The sequence below is a fragment of the Chiloscyllium punctatum genome, chromosome 9, assembly GCF_047496795.1.
Source record: "Chiloscyllium punctatum isolate Juve2018m chromosome 9, sChiPun1.3, whole genome shotgun sequence".
NCBI lineage: Eukaryota > Metazoa > Chordata > Chondrichthyes > Orectolobiformes > Hemiscylliidae > Chiloscyllium > Chiloscyllium punctatum.
Window position 1 is genome coordinate 58,090,020 of NC_092747.1, and position 23,303 is coordinate 58,113,322.

The following is a 23,303-nucleotide window of genomic DNA, read 5'->3' on the forward strand; positions in this document are numbered from 1 at the left end:
ACAAATTGAACCATGTGAATGTACAAACTGCTGTCACACTGCAGTACTGTACTAATAGAGGGAATGAGTGTGTGTATGTAAAGGTGACCGATGATGCAGCATTTACATGTGCTGCTTTTTCCTGGATGATGTCAAGACAGCACGGCTGAAGCTGGACTCATCTACACAAAACAGGGGGCATTCCATCACATACCAGACTTGTATATTTGGGAGAACGGATGGGTCTGGGGAGTCAGCCGGTGAGTTTCTTGTCACAGAATTTCTGGTCAATGCAACTCCACCCCTCCCCCAACCGCCCCATCTCCCCAGGATGTTGATAGTAGTGGATTCAGCAATGGCAATGTTACTGAATGTCAAGTTAGGATCGTCATTGTTGTGCACGGTGTTGCCAATAATATCCATCATTGTTTTACACTTACTTGCCAATAATATTCATCAGCCCAAATCTAAATCTTGTTCAGGTATTGCTACATGTGGCATGAACTACTTAATTACCTGAACACTTTGCAAACATCAGTGCACATTCTCAGACGGGAAGGTCTTTTGACTAAGCAGCTGCAAGTGACAGAACCTAGGACAATGAACTGAGTAACCAGGACTGTTGTGGCACACACACTGGCAGTGCACCTATCCTGGACCTAGAGGCCCAGGTTCAAGTCCCACCTGCTCCAGAGATGTGCAATAATAACATCTCTGAACAGATCAATTGTAAAAGTAGGTTAAATAATGAGTAACCTGAGGAACTAATCAATTGGAGAACCCGTGCTGGTGGTTAATAATTGAAAAAAAATAGTATGGGTGGTTCAGTGGTGGAGAAAAAAAAACAAAATCAGTAGTATGCAACAACACTCCTGGATATAAAAATGTAAAGTGACGAACTCCTACAGTGAAGACCAGGTTCTGAAATGATTGACCTCTAACAACCATTATTATCTTCCTTTATGCTTAGTATGATTCAAGCCACTGCAGGGGAGCACCTGATTGCTGTCGACTTTGATTACTGAGGATCATTGATGCTCTACTCAGTCAAACACTACTTTAATATCAACAGCAATCACTCTCTATTAAATTCTACTAGAGTCATAAATACAGACTATGTATACATAGTTGGATCAGGCACAACTCAGCACCTCATTGTTATAAATTAAGAATTCAGAAATCTTAAGTAAAAGTGCCCCACACCCTCAAAACACACAAAAACAACTGACCTACTGCCACTGGCCCACCTTCTCTCAGTAGCCTCCTACAGTAGTCCCCCCCCCTCCCCACCGCCCCGTACCTCTGGGGGATATGTTCCAGGACCTGCCGCAGAAGTCTGAAACCACAGATAGTAGTGAACCCACTCATTCAAATGGGAATGTTACCACCTCCCCGGCAGCCCCCTGGTTCCTGGTTCGGGAATGTTTCATGTAATATTTCCTGCTGAAACTGCGGAAGCTGATTTTGCAGATACAGCAGTCACCCTGTACATTTTTCCTTCGCAGAAAGCAATCTAAAGCCTCTACTTAATTGGTCGATGCCACATTCGCAAGCAGAACAGTCCAGATCCTAACCACCTGCTGCATAAAAAGCTTTCTTGTGTCACCATTGGCAAACAAAATAAAAATCATGTTAAATATATGCCCTCTTGCCTTAGATACATCCAACAAGGGGAAAAATAAAGATTATTCTCATATCTATTCTCCCAAATTTAAAAGACATCTGGATGGGTGCATGAATAAAGTCATAGGGAGGTGCAGCACATAAAACAGACCCATTGGTCCAACTTGTCCACGCTGATCAGATATCCTAAATTAATCTGGTCCCGTTTGTCAGCCCATTTGACCCATATCTCTCAACCCATCCTATTCATTTACCCATCCAAATGTCTTTCAAAGTGTTGTAATTGTATCAGCCTCCACCACTGCATCTAGCAGCTCATTCCATACATGCACATCCCTCTGCATGAAACGTTTCCCCTTTTCCCCGCTCATCTTAAATCTACGCTCTCTAGTTCTGGACACCCCCAGCCCAGGGAAAAGACCATGTCTATTTACCCTATCCTTGCCTCTAATGATTTTATAAACCTCTATAAATATCACCCTTCAGCCTCCAATAGTCCAGGGAAAACAGCCCCAGTCTATTCGACCTCTCTTTATAGCTCAAACCCTTCAACCCTGGCAACATCCTTGTAAATTTTTCCTGAACCCTTTCAGGTTTCACAACATCCTTCCGAAAGCAGGGAGGCCAGAATTCCATGCAGTATTCCAAAAGTGACCTAAACCCAATGTCCTATACATCCACACATGACCTCCCAACTCCTATACTCAACGCACTGACCAATGAAGGCAAGCATACCAAATGCCTTCTTCACTATCCTATCTACCCGCAACTCCACTTTCAAGGAACTATGAACCTGCACTCCAAGGTCTCTTTGTTCTGCAACATTCTCCAGGAGCTTATCATAAAGTATTTAAGTCCTGCCCTGATTTGTCTTTCCAAAATGCAGCACTTCACATTCATCTAAACAAAATTCCATCTTCCTTGGCTAATAGTCCCATCTGACCAAGACCCCACTATACTCTGAGGTACCCTTCTTCGCTGTCCACCACATCTCAAATTTTGATGTCATTTGCAAGCTTACTAACCACACCTCCAACAGTCATATCCAAATCATTTATATAAAATGACAAAAAGCAGTAGACCCAGCACCGATCCTTGTGGCACACCACTGGTCACCAGCCTTCAAGTCTGAAAAATTAACCTCCACCACCACCTTCTGTCTTCTACTGTCAAGGCAGCTCTATCTAAATAGCTAGTTCTCCCTATATTCTACGTGAGCTAATCTTGCTAACCAGTCCACCAAGAGGAACTTTGTTGAATACCTTACTGAAATCCATACAGATCAAGTCCACTGCTCTGCCCTCATCAATCCTCTTTGCTATTTCTTCAAAAAAAAGCTCAAGTTTGTGAGACATGATTTCCCACGCACAAAACGATGTTGACTATCCCTGATCAATCCTTGCCTTTTCAAATACATGTAAATATTATGATTCCCTCCAACAACTTGTCTACCAGTGATGTCAGACTCGTTGGTCTATAGTTCTCTGGCTTGTCCTAACCACCTTTCTTAAATAGTGGCACCATGTTAGCCACCCTACAGTCTTCCGGCACCTCATCCATGGCTATCAATGATACAAATATCTCAGCAAGGGGCCGAGCAATCACTTCCCTAGCTTTCCAGCGTTCTAGGGTACACCCGATCAGATTCTGGGATTTATCCACTTTTATGCTTTTTAAGATGCACAGCATCACCTCTGGAATATGGATATTTTTCCAAGATGTCGCTAATTAATTCCCCTCATTCTCTTATCTTCCATAATCCTTCTCCACAGTAAGCATTTATGCAAAATACTTGCTTAGTATTTCCAACATCTCCTGCAGTTATACACATAGGTGGCCATGCTGATCTTTAAGAGACTCTATTCTCTCCCTAGTTACTCTTTTATCCCTGATGTATTTGCAGAATCCTTTTGGATTTTCCTTAACCTATTTGCCAAAGCTATCTCCTGTCCCCTTTTTGCTCTGTGGATTTCCCTCTTAAGTACACTCCTACTGCCTTTATACTCCTCTAGGGATTCACTCAATCTCTGCTATCAAGACTTCACATATGCTTCCTTTTTATTCTTAACTAAAATCTCAATTTCTCCAGTCATCCTGCATTCCCTACCAGCCTTGCCTTTCACCTAACAGGAATATAGTCTCTCGACTCTCATTATCTCATTGTTGAAAGCTTCCAGTTTTCCAGCTGTCCCTTTAGTTGCAAACATCTGTCCTCAATCAACTTTTGAAAGTTCTTGCCTAATACTATTAAAATTGACCTACCTCCAATTTAGAAGTTTAACTTTTAGATCCAGTCTATCCTTTTCAATCACTATTCTAAAATTAATAGCATTATGGTCATTCGTCCCAAAGCACTCCTCCACTGCCACCTCAGTCACCTGCCCTGCCTTATTTCCCAAGAATAGGTCACATTTTCTCTAATAGCATTATTCATATAAGGGGTTTAGAGGGATATGGGCCAAATCCTGGCAAATGGGGCTAGCTTAATTTAGGATATCTGGTCGGTATGGACGAGTTGGACCAAAAGGTCTGTTTCTGTGCTGTACAACTCTCTGTCCACCAATTATTAGGCACAAATCAGGATTGTGATCAAATATTCTTCATTTGTCTGGATTAGTGCAGCTCCAACACTCAAGAAGTGTGACAACATGCAAAATAAAGTATCCTTCTTCATCGGCATCCCATCCACCACCATCAACATTCACTCCCTCCACCATCAATGCTCCATGGCTGTAGTCTCTACCAGGTTTTATCAACATCATCTTACATCAACATCATCATCATGTAACCTCTGCCACCTGGAAGAACAAGGGACCAGGTGCAAGAAAGCACCAAGTACACATTTCCTTCCCTATACTTTCCAGACTGATCTGAAAATATATCAATGCTTCATTATTGCGGGGTTGAAATCCTGGAACTTCCCAACAGCAGCAGAGTTTACATCCACAAACTGCAGCTGTCCGTCACCTTTTCAGGCACAGTAAGGGATAGTCATTGAATGTTGCCTTTATAAGCAATCCCCACATTTCATTATTCTAGAAAAGACTGACTTTCATCAAAAATTCACTCAAGCAACACAAATTTCTGCTTAAGAAAGAAACAACAAAATATTTACAGCCCAGGAACAGTCCCTTCGACCTTCCAAGCCTGAGCCGATCCAAATGTACTGACTAAACCTGTCGGTCAATTCCTAAGCATTTGTATCCCTCTGCTCCCCCCCCCCCCACTCATGCATCTGTCCAGACGCATCTTAAATGTATCTACCGTGCCTGCCTCTACCACCTTTGCTGGCAACGCATTCCAAGCACCCACCACCATCTGTGAAAAGTTGACATTTCAGGTAAAGGCCCTTTAATCGGGATAAAGGGCTTTTGGCTGAAAGGTCGATTTTCCTGCTCCTCTGATGCTGCCTGACCTGCTGTGCTTTTCCAGCATCACTCTAACCTTGACTTTGATCCGCAGTCCTCACTTTCACCTCATTCCAATTACTGGCCTAGCAGAGTTTTTCTGTGGGTGCTTTCATAAGTAGTGGTGACCTGTACAATACACAGTACTCCAAATGCGGTCTCATCTCACCTATTTCAACATGAGCAGCATTGCAATCACTTAAGGTTACTTTCTCACGATCACATGTTTGAGATATAAAACAGTGTGTTTGTGGAAACCACAACATTATCCAATGGTGGGAAGCTGACTGTTCAGAGCTTCCCTTTAAGACACAGATAATGAAGAGGAGAAAACCTGCTTTACTACACTAGCGTTTTCATATGCGTGCTGTTCCCATTCACCTCAGCAGCAAAGATTCTTTCGTAACACGCCCTGTCAACCGCTCTTCCTCCCTTTCTCCAATGTAAATTAAATTGTCAGTAAGCCAGGAGGTTCAGGAAACGGTTTGTGGTTTTTGTTTTTAAGCCTGATGTCAGAATCAAGCACAGGCTGAAATTCTGCAAGCTTCATTTCTGAGAAATTTAATAAGAGGCAGGGGGACCTTTTAGAAAACAGTCCTTCAAGAAGGGTTTTTTCCCCCAAAACCGCAACTCAGTATCTAACAGGAAATCCAATTGATTTACAATTTGCATCACTATTGGCTAGTGGTCAATAATTAAAACCATAGGTTTGTAAATAGGTGAGGAGTCATTAAAGCGTAAAAGAGACCTAAGGGGCAACTGTTTCACGCAGAGGGTGGTACGTGCATGGAATGAGCTGCCAGAGGATGCGGTAGAGGCTGGTACAATTGCAACATTTAAGAGGCATTTGGATGGGTATATGATTAGGAAGAGTTTTGAGGGATATGAGCTGGGTGCTGGCAGGTGGGACTAGATTGGGTTGGGATATCTGGTCGACATGGACGGGTTGGACCGAAGGGTCTGTTTCCATGCTGTACATCTCTATGACTCTACGACAAGCGGGCAAGTTAACAAAATCAATTATTTGTTTATGTAGCACCAATATTTTAAATGAAAATTTTCCCATAAACTAAACTAATGTATATACAATATCCGCGGACAAACATTTTAATTGAAAAAAATCTTAAATAGTGGTTTAATACAGGCAAAATAGAAGGCAACAAAATGATGGGCAAATACTTGAGCATTAAAGGGTCTCTCCTACATACAAGAGAAGTTCTAGAAGTGCTTCACAGACAAGCAGATAAAACAGGGAATTCAAACTGGTTCCAAAAGATTGTTCCTTTTATTTTATAAACAAGACAAACAAAGGTGGAGATCAAGGTCCATAAGCAGCAAAACCAAAGCAATTAAAAGTCTCTGCCAAAAAGTTATGTAATAGGGGAAAATATAAGAGGCCAACTCAGAAACAAAGTCTTCTTGACAACATTGTTTCAAACTGCATTCAATTTTCAGCCCTCAATTGGGGAGGGCCTAAAAAGAAAGGACCTTTGAAGGTTTTGGGGGAGCAGAGGGATCATCATGGATCAGATGTGTGAGGTGGGCAGAGAGGATTTTAAAATAGCATTTTCATGTTACATTACCGTCTATGGAAGTTGGGAAACCCAAAAAGGGGATCACTTGTACACATTACCTTCAGTTTGTACACAGTAAAAGGGCATCGAATACCGAAGCAAAGGAGGTTATATTAAGCCAGTATCAAACATTATTTTTAAGACCATAAGACCATAAGACATAGGAGTGGAAGTAAGGCCATTCGGCCCATCGAGTCCACTCCGCCATTCAATCATGGCTGATGCGCATTTCAGCTCCACTTGCCAGCGTTCTCCCCGTAGCCCTTAATTCCTCTAGACAACAAGAACCTATCAATCTCGGCCTTGAAGACATTTAGCGTCCCAGCTTCCACTGCACTCCGTGGCAATGAATTCCACAGGCCCACCACTCTCTGGCTGAAGAAATGTCTCCGCATTTCCGTTCTGAAATGACCCCCTCTAATTCTAAGGCTGTGTCCACGGGTCCTAGTCTCCTCGCCTAACAGAAACAATTTTCTAGCATCCACCTTTTCAAAGCCATGTATTATTTTGTACGTCTCTATTAGATCTCCCCTTAATCTTCTAAACTCCAACGAATACAATCCCAGTATCCTCAGCCGTTCCTATGCTGGACCTGTCATTCCAGGGATCATCCGTGTGAATCTCCGCTGGACACGTTCCAGTGCCAGTATGTCCTTCCTGAGGTGTGGGGACCAAAACTGGACACAGTACTCCAAATGGGGCCTAACCAGAGCTTTATAAAGTCTTAGTAGTACATCTCTGCTTTTATATTCCAACCCTCTTGAGATAAGAGACAACATTGCATTCGCTTTCTTAATCACAGACTCAACCTGCATGTTTACCTTTAGAGAATCCTCGACTAGCACTCCCAGATCCCTTTGTGCTTTGGCTTTATTAAGTTTCTCACCATTTAGAAAGTAGTCCATTCCTATATTCTTTTTGCCAAAGTGCAAGACCTCGCACTTGCTCACGTTAAATTCCAACAGCCATTTCCTGGACCACTCTCCCAACCTGTCTAGATCCTTCTGTAGCCTCCCCACTTCCTCAGTACTACCTGCCTGTCTACCTAACTTTGTATCATCGGCAAACTTCGCTAGAATGCCCCCGGTTCCCTCATCCAAATCATTAATATATAATGCGAACAGCTGTGGCCCCAGCACCGAACCCTGCGGGACACCGCTCGTCACCGGCTGCCATTCTGAAAAAGAACCTTTTATCCCAACTCTCTGCCTTCTGTTTGATAGCCAATCCTCAATCCATCCCAGCAGCTCACCTCGAACACCATGGGCCCTCACCTTGCTCAGCAGTCTCCCGTGTGGCACCTTATCAAAGGCCTTTTGAAAGTCCAGATAGACCACATCCACTGGGTTCCCCTGGTCTAACCTACTTGTTACCTCTTCAAAAAATTCCAACAGGTTTGTCAGGCATGACCTCCCTTTACTAAATCCATTTTTAGCTTCAAATGGAGTATTGCACTCAGTTGTATACACCAATCTTCAAAAGAAAAATATCAAGACTTTTCATTGCAGGTAAGATTACAGAGTACAGGGATGAGAAATCTCAGTTACATAGAGAGGAGGACCAAATGGCTCAGGGAGATTCAGAAATATTCAAAACCATGAAGGTTCTGAACAGAGGACATGGCAATGGAAGGATGTGAGGAGAGGTTGCTGAAACCCAGATTGTTTTCACTGGTAAATGGAGGCTGAGGGGCGACCTGATAGAGATCAGGTATAGATAGAGTAGATGGTCAAAGACCTTTTTCCCCCATGAGGATGGAAAGGTCAACTACAAGAGGGCACAGATTCAAGGTGAGGGGGGCAGGTTTGGGGAGAAATGTGTGGAAAATCTTTCATAGAGCAGATTGGGGGTATGTGGAATGCATTGCCAATGGAGGTGGGGGAGCAGGTACGTTAGCAACGTTTAAGGTCTATCTTGATAGACACATTCACTGGAGGTGAACAGAGGGAGAGAAATCATGTGTGGGCTAGAAGAAGCAGGTCTAATTTAAGAAATCGGAATCGGTGTAAGTATGATGATCAAAAGAGCCTGTTCCTGTTTATTGTACTTTGTTCTTTGTAAGTTGGAGGGGGTTCTGACAGACAGGATTTACATGCATTTGGAAAGGCAAGGACTGATGAGGAATAGTCAACATGGCTTTGGGTGTGGGAAATCATGCCCCATTAATTTGATTTATTTTTTTGAAGAGGTGACAAAGAAGACTGATGAAGGCAGAGTGGTAGACATTAGCTAAGCATTCAACAAAGTTCCACATGGCAGAATGATAGTGGTTTCGAGTTAGGAGACAGGGGGGTGATAATAGAAGGTTGCTTTTTGAACTGGAGATCTCTGACTAGTGGTGTGTCCCAAGATTTGGTGCTGGGTCCACTGCCTTTCATCAGTTATATAAATGATTTGGATGTGAATATAGAAGTTTTGGACACTGAAGAAGATTATCTCACGAGTATAATGGGGCCTTGATCAGATAGGCCAATGGGCTGAGGAGAGGCAGATGGGAGTTGAATTTAGATAAATATGAGGTGTTGCATGTTGGTGAGGCAAATCAGGGCTGCACTTATATAGTTAATGGTATGGCCGTGGGGAGTGTTGCCAAACAAAGAGACCTAGGAGTGGGGTGCATAGCTCTTTGAAAATGGAGTTGCAGGTAGACAGGGCGTGAAGGCGGCATTTGCCATACTTACCTTCATTGGTTGGAGCACTGAGTATCAGAATTAGGACTTCATGCGGCAGTTATACAGTACATTGGGGAGGCCACTTTTCGAGTACTACGTACAATTCTGGTCACCCTTCTACAGGAAGGATGTTATTCAACTTGAGGGTGCAGAAACTATTTACAAGGATGTAGCCAGGACTGGAGGGTTTGAGCTGTAGGGAAAGGGTAATTAGTTTGAGGCTTTTCTTTTTAAACCTGCAGCGTCAGAAGCTGAGGAATGACTTTATAGAAGTTTATAAAATAATGAGTGGCATGGATAGGGTGAATAGCCAAGGTTTGTTTCCCCTAAGGTGGGAGAGTCTTAAACTAGAGGGTGCAAGTTTAAGGTGAGCGGGGAAAGATTTAAAAAGGACCGGAGGAGAAACTTTTTCACCCAGAGATATGTATGCATGGAATGAGCTGCCAGAAGAATTGGTGGGAACAGATATAATTACAACATGTAAAAGACATCTGGATGGATACATGAATATAAAGGGTTGAAGAGCGATATAGGCCAAATGCTGGCAAACAGGACTAGGTCAGATTGAGATGTCTGGTCAGCATGGGCGAGTTAGATTAGAGGGTTTGTTTCCATGCTGTATGACTGTATAACACAAGTTAACGTAACAGCAAAAGCAGCAACGCGACAGGAGGACAAGCTTTCCCAAAGAAGCAATGGTCAAGATCTGGAATACCTGAGAAAGTGGCAGGGGCAGGTTCAAATCAGGTCTTTAAATAGGGCTTTGGAATTTTATCTGATAAAGGTAGAATTTGGATTAAGATTACACAGGAGAATGACCCTCGTTGATTGCTGGTTAGGAGAGCCAACACAGCCACAATGGTCCAAGAGGTCTCCATTTGTCAGTAATCATTGTACAATTCTGTGCACTTGGTGTTCTTATGTCACATGGACCAAAAAATTTAGCTCAATGTTAGATGTAATAGCCTGTTGGAATATTAAACACGATGAATGCAAATTGTTCTGTGGAAAGAAGTTGCTAGATTTCAGCTACTATAAATACTGTAAGCCTTCTGGCTGCTTTGATTGCAGCTTCCAGACCATTCTGGTGGAAGTTTGCGAGAGCAAACAGCATTGAACTTCTTGATTAGATCAGGTATTCTGTACAAAGATTGGAGGACTCTACATTCCAGTTGTGAAAGCAATCTAAAAAGAGCACCATGCAAAAAATCCAAAAGTTGCATTTTTTATGCATATTACATATGCACAGGATCAGACCAAATTTATATGATACTCCCCCTGAAATTGCAAAGCATCACATTCGTGGACATCATTCACATGCTGCATTTAAACAGGCCATTTTAATAAAACTTGCATCTTAAAATAGGTCAAATGTTCCCATCACCCCTAAATACTGCACGATTTAAGTAAATGGATGACTTCCTGGAGCCTTTAGCCACATCACATCACTGAACTTGCTCAGCTTACTCCTTTTCTGGGCAATTCATTTTCAAGAACAGCTCACTGCAAACCGATTGAAAGAGGAAATGAAAAGTTAACAAAACGGGGTCTGCAAAGTGTGCAGATGCAGTGACAGGCTTCACGTACACAGTTACATTGGCTTGGAAAGGAGGAGGCTGATCAAATGGCTAATGACAAAACGGAGAAAAACAACAAATGCAAGCATTAGATTTCAGAGTTAGGAAAAGTCCCAGTGAAGCAGAATTTGAAACTTGTTATGTTTTGTTGTTCTTCCTTCAAAGGAGAAGTGAGCCAATTTCATCACCTAGCGTATCTGGCAAAGTTCTGATGGATGAGGTAGATTGGCATTGGCTGCAAATGGGACAGCATGCCACTTACAGTTGAGTTTATTCAGGGTTTCTCTCCTCGAATCTTCTTTCTGCCCAAGATATTTGCTTGCTGTCACAGAAGACCGCAATTTTTTTAAAATAAAATCTGATTGGGTCCAGTGCAGCAATCCTGGTCAAACACCTCCCAGGACCCTCGGTCGACATCAAGGTCCTTGCCTTTAGCGTATTCACACAGCACTTCCTGTGGTCACTATGAAAGTGTACCCCAGACCAGACCAACAACAGCATCTGTGTTACTTCAAGTTCACATACTATTTGTTAAAGGCAAATTTATAAACAAACGTGTCACAACAAGGTCCCACAAATAGCAATCGAGATAAATTACCATTTAAGAGAAACAAAGTGCTGGGGTGGGGAACCTGTTCTGGCAGCATTATTGGAGAGAGAATTGAAATGTTAACTGTTTCACCCCACAGATGCTGTCAGACTGGAGAGTTTCCAGCATTTTATGTTTTTAATTCCAGACTTCAGTATCTTCTGTATTTTGCCTGACAATGCCTACTTGTTCGGTTTTAAATGATATTAGTTTTATATCAAATATTGGTTAGTAGCAACAGGAGACTACTTAAGAGCCCCCCCTTGTCCTCACCTACCACCCCACCAGTCTCCGCATCCAGAGCATCATCCTTAAACACTTCTGCCAATTCCAACTACAGCCCACTACCAAGAACATCTTCCCCTCCCACTCCTCTCCACCTTCCGCAAGGACCATCCCCTTCGACAGTCCTTGGTTTGCGCCACTATTCCCACCAACTCCCCCCCCCCCCCTCCCCCCCAACCCACACCGCCGATCCCCAAGGTACCTTCCCCTGCAACCAGAAAAGATGCAAAACCTGCCAGTACACCACCCCCCTCAACTCCATCCAGGACCCCAAACAGTACTTCCAGGTGAGACAGAGGTTCACCTGCCTTTCCTCCAACCGAGTTTACTGCATCAGGTGCTCCTGATGTGGTCTTCTTTATATCGGGGAGACTGAACGTAAGCTCAGGGAACGTTTGCTGAGCATTGCAGCCGGGCCCACAGGGGCCAATCAGACCTCCCAGTCACTGCTCATTTCAATTCCTTTCCCACTCCCTTTCCAACATGGCCACCCTTGGCCTCCTTCATTGCCACAGGCACCCCCCCCCCCCCCCCCACCACCCCCTTCCATTCCTCCTAGCCACCAATCGGATTCATTCCTCCCACTGACCAACCAGGTCGTATCCTCGACCTGTCTTCACCTAGCCCCACTTCACCACCCTGCCCTGCCTCCCCCTTTATCTGCAGCAACCCCTACTCCCACCACCCCCCCAGTCCTGAAGGGTTACACCCGAAACATCAACTTCTCCACCTCCTGATGCTGCTGGGCTTGCTGTGTTCTTCCAGTCTCCTGTTGGTCGCCTTAGAACAGGGAAATTATATTTTTGTTGTGCTTGAACAAGCAGACAGGTTTCAGCCCTGCCTGAATTCCAAAAGACAGTACAGATACTGGAAGAAGAGAGGAAAAATCAAAGAAAGGGGCAAAGGAGAGAAAAAAAATGTAAATACTAAGCTTTACAGAGAGTTAAACAATTGCTGAAAGGAAAAGAAGTACCATGAAATGTGCAAGGCCCGGGTTTAATTCCAGCCTCGGTGACTGTCGTGTGGAGTTTGCATATTCTCCGTGTCTGCGTGGGTTTCCTCCGGGTGCTCCGGTTTCTTCCCACATTCCAAAGATGTGCAGGATAGATGAATAGACTATGCTAAATTGTCCAGAGCGTTTAGGGAGGTGTATTAGACGGAGTAAATGCAGCGCAATAGGTTAGTGGTATGGGTCAGTTGTTGTGTCACATGGCCTGTGTCCACACTATAGGGGTTCTCCTTCTCTGAAAAATTAAGCCAACTCTTTTTTCAAAATTAACTGTAGCAGTTTTGGAATAAAAGAAATGTGCAGTTCCATTTCAGGCACAAGATCAAGAATGTAAAATATCAAAAGTCCAGGAAGAGTGCTTCAGCAAAATACACGCAGACAAATGTAAAAATATTTTGCACTGTTTAACTCATAATATAATACTATTTCCAGATATCTTTCTGCAAAAAGGAGACAGTTGTAATGCAGACAGTTTCTTTGATTTTTGATGATTTGATTGTATTGCTTTAAAACAGACAATAGACATGATTGGACACTATTTAGAATAGCTACAGATTGCTGCTTAGCAAGGACATTAACAGTAAGCATGGGTTAACTGAAAGAAAGACTGACCAATTAGAAACCTAAAATCAGAAAGCAGGGTTTCTTTTTAAAACACCTGTAGAAACAGCTAACAAAATGAGTATTGATCACATAGAAAGTTTGTGGGGAGTTAATAATGGGAACAAAAGAGAATCACACAGGGATTTTGCATCAGTTGTAACTATAGATGACACAAGTAACATCCCAGAAATAGCTACAAGTCCGGAAGTTGAAGGAAAAAAGGAACATTAAAAACACTACAAAATCAGAGATATGGCACTGAGCTAGTTATTGGTGCTGGATGTTAACAAGTCCCCCAGGCCATGATGGACATCCTCCTGAGCTCTAGAAAGAAATAGCAAGTAAGATAACATGTTGGTTTTAATTTTCCAAAACTCCTTAGATTCAGGGAAGGTTCCATTAGCACAGAAATAACAGGTGTATTTTCTTTACCTAAAGTCATCACAGTCTTACCAAACCATAGAGCTGCTCTCCCATGAGAGAGAGTCATGAGATACAGTCATAGAGATGTACAGCAAGGAAACAGACCCTTCAATCCAACTTGTCCATGTCGACCAGATATCCGAAACCTTATCTAGTCCCCTTTGCCAGCACTTGGCTCATATCCCTCTAAATCCTTCCATTCATATACCTATCCAGATGCTTTTTAAATGTTGCAACTGTACCAGCCACCACCACTTCCTCTGGCAGCTCATTCCATACACGCACCACCTTGTGTATGAAAATGTTGCCCCTTAGGTCCCTTTTAAAATGCTTCCCCTCTCACACTAAACTTATGCCCTGACTGGTGCTGCTTTAAACTGAGGGTGACCACGCCTCAGATGAGGGGAGAGGTTGAGGAGAAGAGTTCTTTGTGGTAATCTTAGCCATTGCAGGAATTGAACCCACACTTTTGGCATCACTCTGCATCACAAAACAACCATTCAGCCAACTAAGCTAATTGATCCCCAAGGGACACAGACAACAGGAAACTACAGTCCTGTAAGTATGAGTGCCATAGGGAAAAATGTTAGAAATTACTATACAAAACATTACAGCAAACATTAAGAGAAGGCATTTGAGATAAATCCAAAAGAGTCAACAGTTTTGTAAGAGGGAAATCATGTTCACCCAACTTATTGGAGTTCTTTGAGATGGTAATATGCTGTGGATAAATGGATGTACTTTACTTCAATTTCCAGAGGCAATTTTATGCCAGAGTGCATGAAGAAATCCCCAAAGAGCATGGTATTCTCTTCTATATTTTCAGGTTTAAATTCATGCTTTTACAGAAGGAGAATGTGGATAAAATCAGATCAACTGTGATCTTATTGAACACCAGAGTATACTCAAGGGATCGGGTAATCTACTCCTGCTCCTAGTCTGTATATTCATATTACAATATGTAAAAAAGTATGGGTAAATTCAGAAGCACAGATAGTGTAACACGCTAGTTGTATTTAAGACTGCACCTTTAAACCGTACTATTTAATAATTACATTTTTTGCACTTCTTCCAAAGACAATGAAAACTATAACTTAAATCGAACAAAAAGGTAGGTAGCCTCAACATTAGGCAGTGATAGTAATACAAGGTCAGCTCTACCATTGACACTCACATTCCAAAACCTAACTGAAAATTCTGTTTGTAGCAAAGCCAGACATAAACATTCCTGATGAAGGGCTTTGTCCGAAATGTCGATTCTCCTGTTCCTCAGATGCTGCCTGACCTGCTGTGCTTTTCCAGCACCCCACTCTTGACATTGATCTCGAGCATCTGCAGTCCTCACTTCCTCCTCATAAAATTTTCCCCCCTAAATTACATTTTGGTTTCTACACCCACCCAACAGAAACGCTCTTTCCACAGAAATCTGCTTCTATGAAAAAGCATGATCGGACTACTTCAATTCCAAAGTTGTGACAGCGTTGTTCACAAGGTGTTTTCCAGTAATATCTCTAAACTTTTAAGAGATGGGGGAGAAACAAGTGTTTTGCATCCTCCTGAGGATAGACACAGAGCTTGTAATACCAAACTGAGTGAGCAGACAAATGTGTTCCCTAACAGTCCAAATGCATTCTCCTTTCCTACCATTTTGAAACTTGAAGTTCCCACCCCACACCACAATTCATACAATCAAAATGCTGCTCAATTAAATTTTTAAACATCTACCATTAGGACGCATTTTGTCTTCACAAAATGTATTCAAGAATTGTTTGCATGGCAGGATTAAATCAAGACTCTTCCCGCTGTGTAAGTTAATGATCATATATATGTGAACAACTGAAACTACTTTCATCAAAATTGGTTTCATGAAATCAATACTACTGTCACCTGGCTACTGCGAACAGCAGGATCCAGTACCAACCAGTTTTTCTTCCAACATTAAAGAAAATCTAAGTGGTTTCTGGGCAGATTTTCTAAGGAATCATATTGTTTCATAACAGTATTCAACCTGTTAATGCCAGTACAGGTACATTAAAACTGTTTGAAATTATTTAATTTTAACTTTAAAGCTTCAAGGTACACACAGCATCAGGAATTATAAAGCTGCTATCCAACAGGTCATTCTCTTCAAAAGGTGAGCAGTGTGAAATTCAAGTCAAATAACCTGGAGAGCAAAACTCTTTACAGTACTGCAGCAGAGTTACTCAGTTCCACTGACAATTACACAGACACCTGTAAAAATGTGACAGATGGGGAGTTAGGATGCATTTGGTCAGTTATGTTCTCCCAACTGGTGGTTGTCCAAAACTCTGCTGGTGGCTTCAATTACTGTTGAAAGTCCTATTCATACATCGACTTTGTATCAAATCCCTTTCCAGTAACTAACAGATTTTAAAATTCCTACCTTTGTTTTCAAAACCCTCAAATAGCTTACCCCAATGTTCCGACCCTACAACCTTCAGAGGTACAAGCATTCATGTTAGTCTGGCCTCCTGAGCGCCTCAAATATTAATAGTTCGACTACTGGTGACCATGCCTTCAGTTGCACTGGTGTCAAAGTTGGGAATTTTCTCCATATGCTTCATCATCTCACCTTCCCCATTTATGATTTACAAAGCATTTGGTTGTCTGACTTAATATGTGGTTCACTGTCTTTTTTTGTTTGATATTGTTCCAATGACACTCTTTTAGACATTTTATTACGTTAATGGTGCCAGTTGTCAATGAATAGGTCAGTTCAACGGAACCAAAGGACATATTGCTACCCAACACCAGTCGTGTCCTTGTGATGCAGGCCTGGCTCCAACAGAAGCCTCTCTGTTGAGTGGACAAAAGATCCCTTTAGTCATTTCCAGGAAGTAAACAATCCCTCAAGTCAAAAGGAAAAAATTCCCTTCATATCTGGATTGCAAAAGTGACCAACATGTATAATATAGTAATCTTGCTGCAAGAAACCAGGAGGAAATAAAACAGAAAGAAAATGATTCAGAACAACATTTTCATTATTTTATCAATTGAATGAGTGTACAGTTTTTTTAAACAAAGCAAAAACTTTGAAACTAGTACTTCCTTGCTACCAAAATAACATTGATTCATTGATCTGCTGGCCAAAGTTCATCAAGAGGACATTATTTGAAAACAAACTGATCCTTCATTCAGTAGAGAAACTGCATACTCACGCCATGATTCCAGACAATCGGAACATTTCTGCTGTCAGGTAGCAGAGGTAGCTGTACAGGAAGACAAACAATGGCTCGATTATACGAACATTCTGAGTAAAGCGGGTGGTGAAAGCTGCAACAAATCCATAAATAATCCCAACTATTATGCCACCAATGCCCACCACGAAAAACTGGGCAATTCCAGCAAAGATATCAACTGTTAGAATATCACGCATCTGGCAGAAAGACTTGAATATGTGGTACAGGGCCTAAAGGGAGCAAAAGAAAAAGGATTATTAAATCAAACAGCTAAATGGAATAGCTGGATTGTTTCAAGGACAGGAAATTACCTTCCACATTCACAAACTCAAATTATGGTGAATTCCTAGAGATACTGAAATACTGTCTCATGCCCATATAATCAGTCTTTTCTAGAAAAATAAATTTGATTTGATTTCTGATATGATCCATTCCAAAGTACATTAAATTGAACTATTCAACATCACTTCAATCTTTTACACCCCATCCTCCACAATTATGTTTCTTCAAATCACAGAACAATGCTACTCAGGAGGCAATTCAGTCCACTGGGTCAGAGCTAGCTCTTTCAACTGCAACATAGTTATTCCTACTCCCCTATTTGTTCCATTTACCATTTCAACATTTTCATTGAATCCCTACAGTGCGAAAACAGGCCATTATGCCCAATAGGTCCACACCAACCCTCTGAAGGATATCCCACCCAGATCCATTCCCCTACCCTATTACTTTACATTACCCCTGACTAACATACCTAACCTACATATCTCTGAACACTATGGGCGATTTAGCATGACCAAGTCACCTAACCTGCACACCTTTGGACTGTGGAAAGAAACCGGAACACCCAGAGGAAACCCATAAAACCCATGCAGACATGGGGAGAATGTGCAAACTCCACACAGTCACTAGAGTCCGGAATCGAACCGGGTCCCTGTGAGGCAGCAGTGCTAACCACTGAGCCACCATGCAGCCCTGAAGAAATTCAAATATTTATCCAACTTTATCCTAAGATTACTATTGAATCTATATCCAAAATCTATATCCAAGTTAACTAGCCATTAGAGTTACGTCCCCTCTGGTTCATTCACCAAATCACCTTCTCTCTGCTCCAAGGCCAACAAAGTTTTTGGAACTTAAAAAAAAATCAAAAACAACGTTACTTTAAACAGGAGGAGAGTGGTGATTGTTTGAGTGGGACCCAAAGGGAGATAATGAGAAAAGAGATAAGTCTGTGGCTGGTACAGTTCAGAAGAGGAGCAAGTCAAATAGTCAAGGCAAGCAGAGAATGAGATAAGACTGATTAATTAAACTGCATTTATTTCAAAGCAAGAGGCCTGACAGCTAAGGCAGAAGAACTCAGGGCATGGTTGTGAACATGGGACTAGGATACCAGAGCGAGTACAGAAACGTAGCTAAGGGAAGGGCAGAACTGGCAGTTCAATGTTCCAGTGTACAGAAACTAAAGGATTGACAGAAATGGGGGTCAAGAGGGGAGGTGGATGTAGCATGTTTGGTTTGAAATAACATTATGGCTGTACTTCAGGAGGATATTCCTGGGAGTACTTCTAGTGAAGTTATTTGGAACTGAGAAATAAGAAAGGGATAATCACCTTATTGGGATTATACTATAGACCTGCAAAATATCAATAAGTGCAGTCCATGTTTGAAAGACAAAAAATGACTGACAAGAGATAGACAGGATTAGATATCTGCTCCAGCAGGATGAAACATAATGGTACCTTTGGACAGGATTACGCCAAGGTGAATGGGATGCCCTACAAGCAATCATCCGAGATAGTTCGATAAGAGGATATCTAAGGACAGACACAAGCTCGTGAAAATACGACATGTGATTGATTCCAGCCTCATTAATAAAAGGGATACTATCCCATTAGGTGGACAGTGCCCATTAGAATAACGAGTGTAAGTCTCAGTCCGTGAACCAGTCAGCTTAACTCCTTATGAAAACAGCAAAAGTTATTTTATAGTAATCAGTTGTTTCTTTGAAGTTATTCAGAATACTAAGAAATAGGTTCTAAAGGTTCTTCAGATAATCAGAGATAGATTTCAACATAATTATATAGATACACGTATAACCAAAGTATAATAGAAGCATGAGGGAAAAACATTTAAACCTAGATATGAAAGTTATTCAGTCTAGGGAACCATTCACTATCTCTAAAAATACACCTGGCACGTCCTAAACGAAATAGATTGCTTGTAAACTTATTAGTAGCAAGTGCTAACAGTAGAAGTAGATGTATAACTTAAAACCTTATAACTAACATAACAAATTAATATCATAAATCTTATAGCAGTTACCTAATACCATCTGTCTTTTGTATTTTGTTACATATATAATTGGGACAGTGGAAAATATATGAGAGGAATAACAGAATTTGGTAAACATAGCACAAGGAATACAATGACTAACAGATTCAAGCAGTCTTTAGAAATAGGCAAGTCTGGAATGGACCTGAAGGAGTATAACCAGTAACCTTGGAATGTGAACTATTAGGATGCATAGAAAGATCCCAAGCCTTGTCGATTACAATGTCTGATAAAACACCATAAGATCACAGGAACCTGGGGCTGTCCCTAGGAATGCCCATTATTGATTAGGTGCTTCACAGGATTAGGTGTCTTGCATAAGGGAGAAGGACACAGTAACCAAGCTGTGTGTGATTTTACAGAATGTGTATAAAAATGTTGTATTCCACTGTAAAAAATCAGAGTGCGACATTGATCTCTCTTCCGATCTGAGCTGTAGATTAAGGGAATTACTGGGTTCTCATGTCGAGGCTAGATTCGGGGAAGATCTTTGGCCCTCTCCCTGCATTAATCAGTTGTTAATTGAATAATAATCTGCCACTCACCTGAGTCTTTGTCCCTAGTTTTTTTTTGTGGGGGGGTGGATTACACTCCTCTAGTCAACAGGAAATTGAGAAGCAAATTTATAATGAGGTCTCAAATATCTGTAAGAATGATAGGGTTATAATGGTAGGGGATTTTAACTTTCCAAGTATAGATTGGCGCTGCCATTAAGGGCTTGGAGGGACAGGTTTTCTTTTTAAAAAAAAAAGTATGCAACAAAATTTTCTTATTCATGTGTGGATGTACCTAATGTAGAAGGGGCAAAAGGAAATAGGACACAGCAAGTGACTGAGGTGTCAGTGGAGCAGCACTTTGGAGTCAATGATCCTAATACTATTAGTTTTAAATAGTTATAAAGAAAGATAGATCTGATCTAAAAGTTGAAGTCCTAAATTGGAGTAAGACTAATTTTGACAGTACTGGGCAAGAACTTTCAAATGTTGATTGGGGGTGGAATGTTGCAGATAAGGAGATAGCTGAAAAGTGTGAGGCCTTCAAGAATGAGATAATGAAAACTCCAGAGGCAGTATTTTCCTGTTATTGTGATGTACACGGCTGAGAAGTGTAGGGAATGCTGGATGACAAGTGAAATTGATGCTCTGGCCAAGAAGATTAAGGGAGCATAGGTCAGGTATCTACAGCAGGAATCGAGTGAATCCCTCAAGAAGTATAAGGGCAGTAGGCGTATACTCAAGAGGGAGATCAAGAGGGCAAAAAAGGGGACATGAGATCACTTCGGCAAAAAAGTTAAGGAGAATTCAAAGAGATTCTACAAATTCTTCCAAAAGGCCTTTGATAAGGTGCCTCATGGGAGGCTGCTGAGTAAGGTGAGGGCCCATGGTGTTCAAGGTGAGCTACTGTCATGGATTGCGTATTGGCTGTCTGGCAGAAGGCAGAGTTGGGATAAAAGGTTCTTTTTCAGAATGGCAGCTGGTGACAAGTGGTGTCTTACAGAGTTTAGTGTTGGGGCCGCAGCTGTTCACTTTATATATTATTGATCTGGATGAAGGGACTGGGGGCATTCTAGTGAAGTTTGGTGGACAAGCAAGTAGTACTGAGGTGGTGGGATGGCTGCAGAAAGATTTCGACAGTTTAGGAGAGTGGTCCAGGATATGGATGATGAAATTTAACGTGAGCAAGTGCGAGGTCTTGTACTTTGGAAAAAAGAAATGGACTATTTTCTAAACGGTGAGAAAATTCATCAAGCCAAAGTACAAAGGGATCTGGGAGTGCTAGTTCAGGATTCTCTAAAAGGTTGACTTGCAGGTTGAGTCTGTGATTAAGAAAGTGAATGTAATGTTGTCATTTATCTCAAGATGGTTGGAATATAAAAACAGGGATGTGCTTTGGAGACTTTATAAAGCTCTAGTTAGGCCCATTTAGAATCCTGTGTCCCATTTTGGGCCCACACCTCAGGAAGGATATACTGGCACTGGAGCGTGTCCAGCCGAGATTCACATGGGTGATCACTGGAATAGTAGGCCTAACATATGATGAATGGCTGAGGATCCTGGGATTGTATTCATTAGAGTTTAGAAGGTTGAGGGGAGATCTAATAGAAACGTACAAGATAATGCATGGCTTAGAAAGGGTGAACTCTGGGAAGTTGTTCCTTCAGGCAGAGATGGAACAGCCTTAGAATTAGAGGGGCCAATTTAGAACAGAAATGAGAAGACATTTCTTCAACCAGAGGATGGTGGGCCTGTGGAATTCATTGCCACGGAGTACAATGGAGGCCAGGACGTTAAATGTCTTCAAAAGGTAGAGATTGATAAATTCTTGATCTCACAAGGAATTAAGGGATATGGGGAGAGTGCGGGTGAGTGGAGTTGAAACGCCCATCAAAGGCAGAGTGGGCTTGGTGGGCCGAATGGCCTTACTTCCACTCCTATGTCTTATGATCTTATGCATGAAGAGCAAAAGAGTAACTAGAGAAGAGAACAGTACCCCTTAAAGATCAACAAGGCTGCAGAATCACAGGGGGTGGGGTGAGATACTAAATGAATACTTCCCATCAGCATTTACTGTGGATAAGAATATGGGAGCTAGAGAAATAAACAGTGATGTCTAGAAAAAAAGTGTCCATAATACAGAATTGGTGGTGCTAGAGGTCTTAAAATGCATAACGGTGGATAAATCCTTGAAACTTAATCCCAGAACTCTGTGGGAAGCTAGGGAAGTGATTGCTGGGCCCCTTGCTAAGATTTTTATCATTGATAGCCACAGGTGAGCTGCCAGAGGACTAGAGGTTGGCTAATATGGTGCCATTATTTAAGAAAGGTGGTAAGGAAAAGCCAGGAAACTATAGGCCGGTGAGCCTGACATCAGTGGTGGGTGAATTGTTGGAGGGGATTCAGAGGGTCATTTTACATGCATTTGGAAAGGCAGAGATTGATTAAAGATAGTCAACATTGCTTTGTGCATGAGAAATCATGTCTCACTAACTTGATTGAGTTTTTTGAAAAGGTGACAAGGAAGATTGAGGAAGTCAGAATGGTAGATGCTTTCTATAGGACTTCAGCAAGGCATTCGACAAGGTTCCACATGGTAGACTGGTTAGTAAGATTACATTACATGGAATCTAAGGAGAGCTAGCTATTTGGATACAAAATTGGCTGGAAGGTAGGAGATAGAGGGTGGTCGTGGAGGAGTACTTTTCAGACTGGAGTCCTGTGACCAATGTGTTGCAAGTATCAGTGTTGGGGCCACTGCTTTTTCACATTTTTACAAATGATTTGTTTATGAATATAAGGAATGGTTAGTAAATTTGCAGATAACACCAAAATTGTCGGTACAGTGGACAGTGTGGAAAGTTATCTCTAAGTATAACTGGATCAGATGGGCCAATGTGCCAAGGAGTGGAGTTTAATTTAGATAAATGTGAGGCCCAGCATTTTGGAAAGGCAAATCAAGGCAAGACTTATGCATATAATGATATGGTCCTGAGTAGTGTTGCTGAACAAAGAGACCTTGGGGTGCAGTTTTACAGTTCTTTGAACATGGAGTCACAGGTTGACAGGATAGTGATGGTGGCGTTTGGTGCGCTTGCCTTTATTGGTTAGTGCATTGAGAATAAGAGTTGGGATGTCATGCTGCAGCTGTACAGGACATGGGTCAGGCCACTTTTGCAAGACCACATTCATTTCTGGTCTCCCTGCTATAGGAAAGATGGTGTTAAACTTGAAAGGGCACAGAAAAGATCTACAAGGATATTACTGGGATTGGACGGTTTAAGCTATAGGTGTAATGTTAAAAGATTAAATGGGAATCTCTCTCTGGATATTAATGTAATATTAAATAGTTAAACTGCACTGAGTGAACATTCTGGAAGCAGGCGGGACGACATTCATTCAGGAATGTGAATGACCCCCACTCCAATCAGACAATCATTTGCTAATACTCCTCCTTTTAACAAATTAAGCTTTCATTCAAACTCTTCCATTCAGAAATGCTTTCTAGCCATCCCCTGAAACTAGATATGTCGC

At 41.8% G+C, this 23,303-nt stretch overlaps 1 protein-coding gene across 1 annotated transcript in view; it reads right to left on the minus strand.

The window, feature by feature from the left end:
* slc9a2 (solute carrier family 9 member 2) overlaps positions 1-23,303 on the minus strand; it is a 91,607-nt gene that overhangs the window by 41,750 nt on the left and 26,554 nt on the right. The window contains exon 3 of the mRNA XM_072577598.1: positions 16,921-17,171. Coding sequence (XP_072433699.1) covers positions 16,921-17,171 — 251 coding nt within the window. The remainder of the gene's footprint in view (positions 1-16,920; positions 17,172-23,303) is intronic.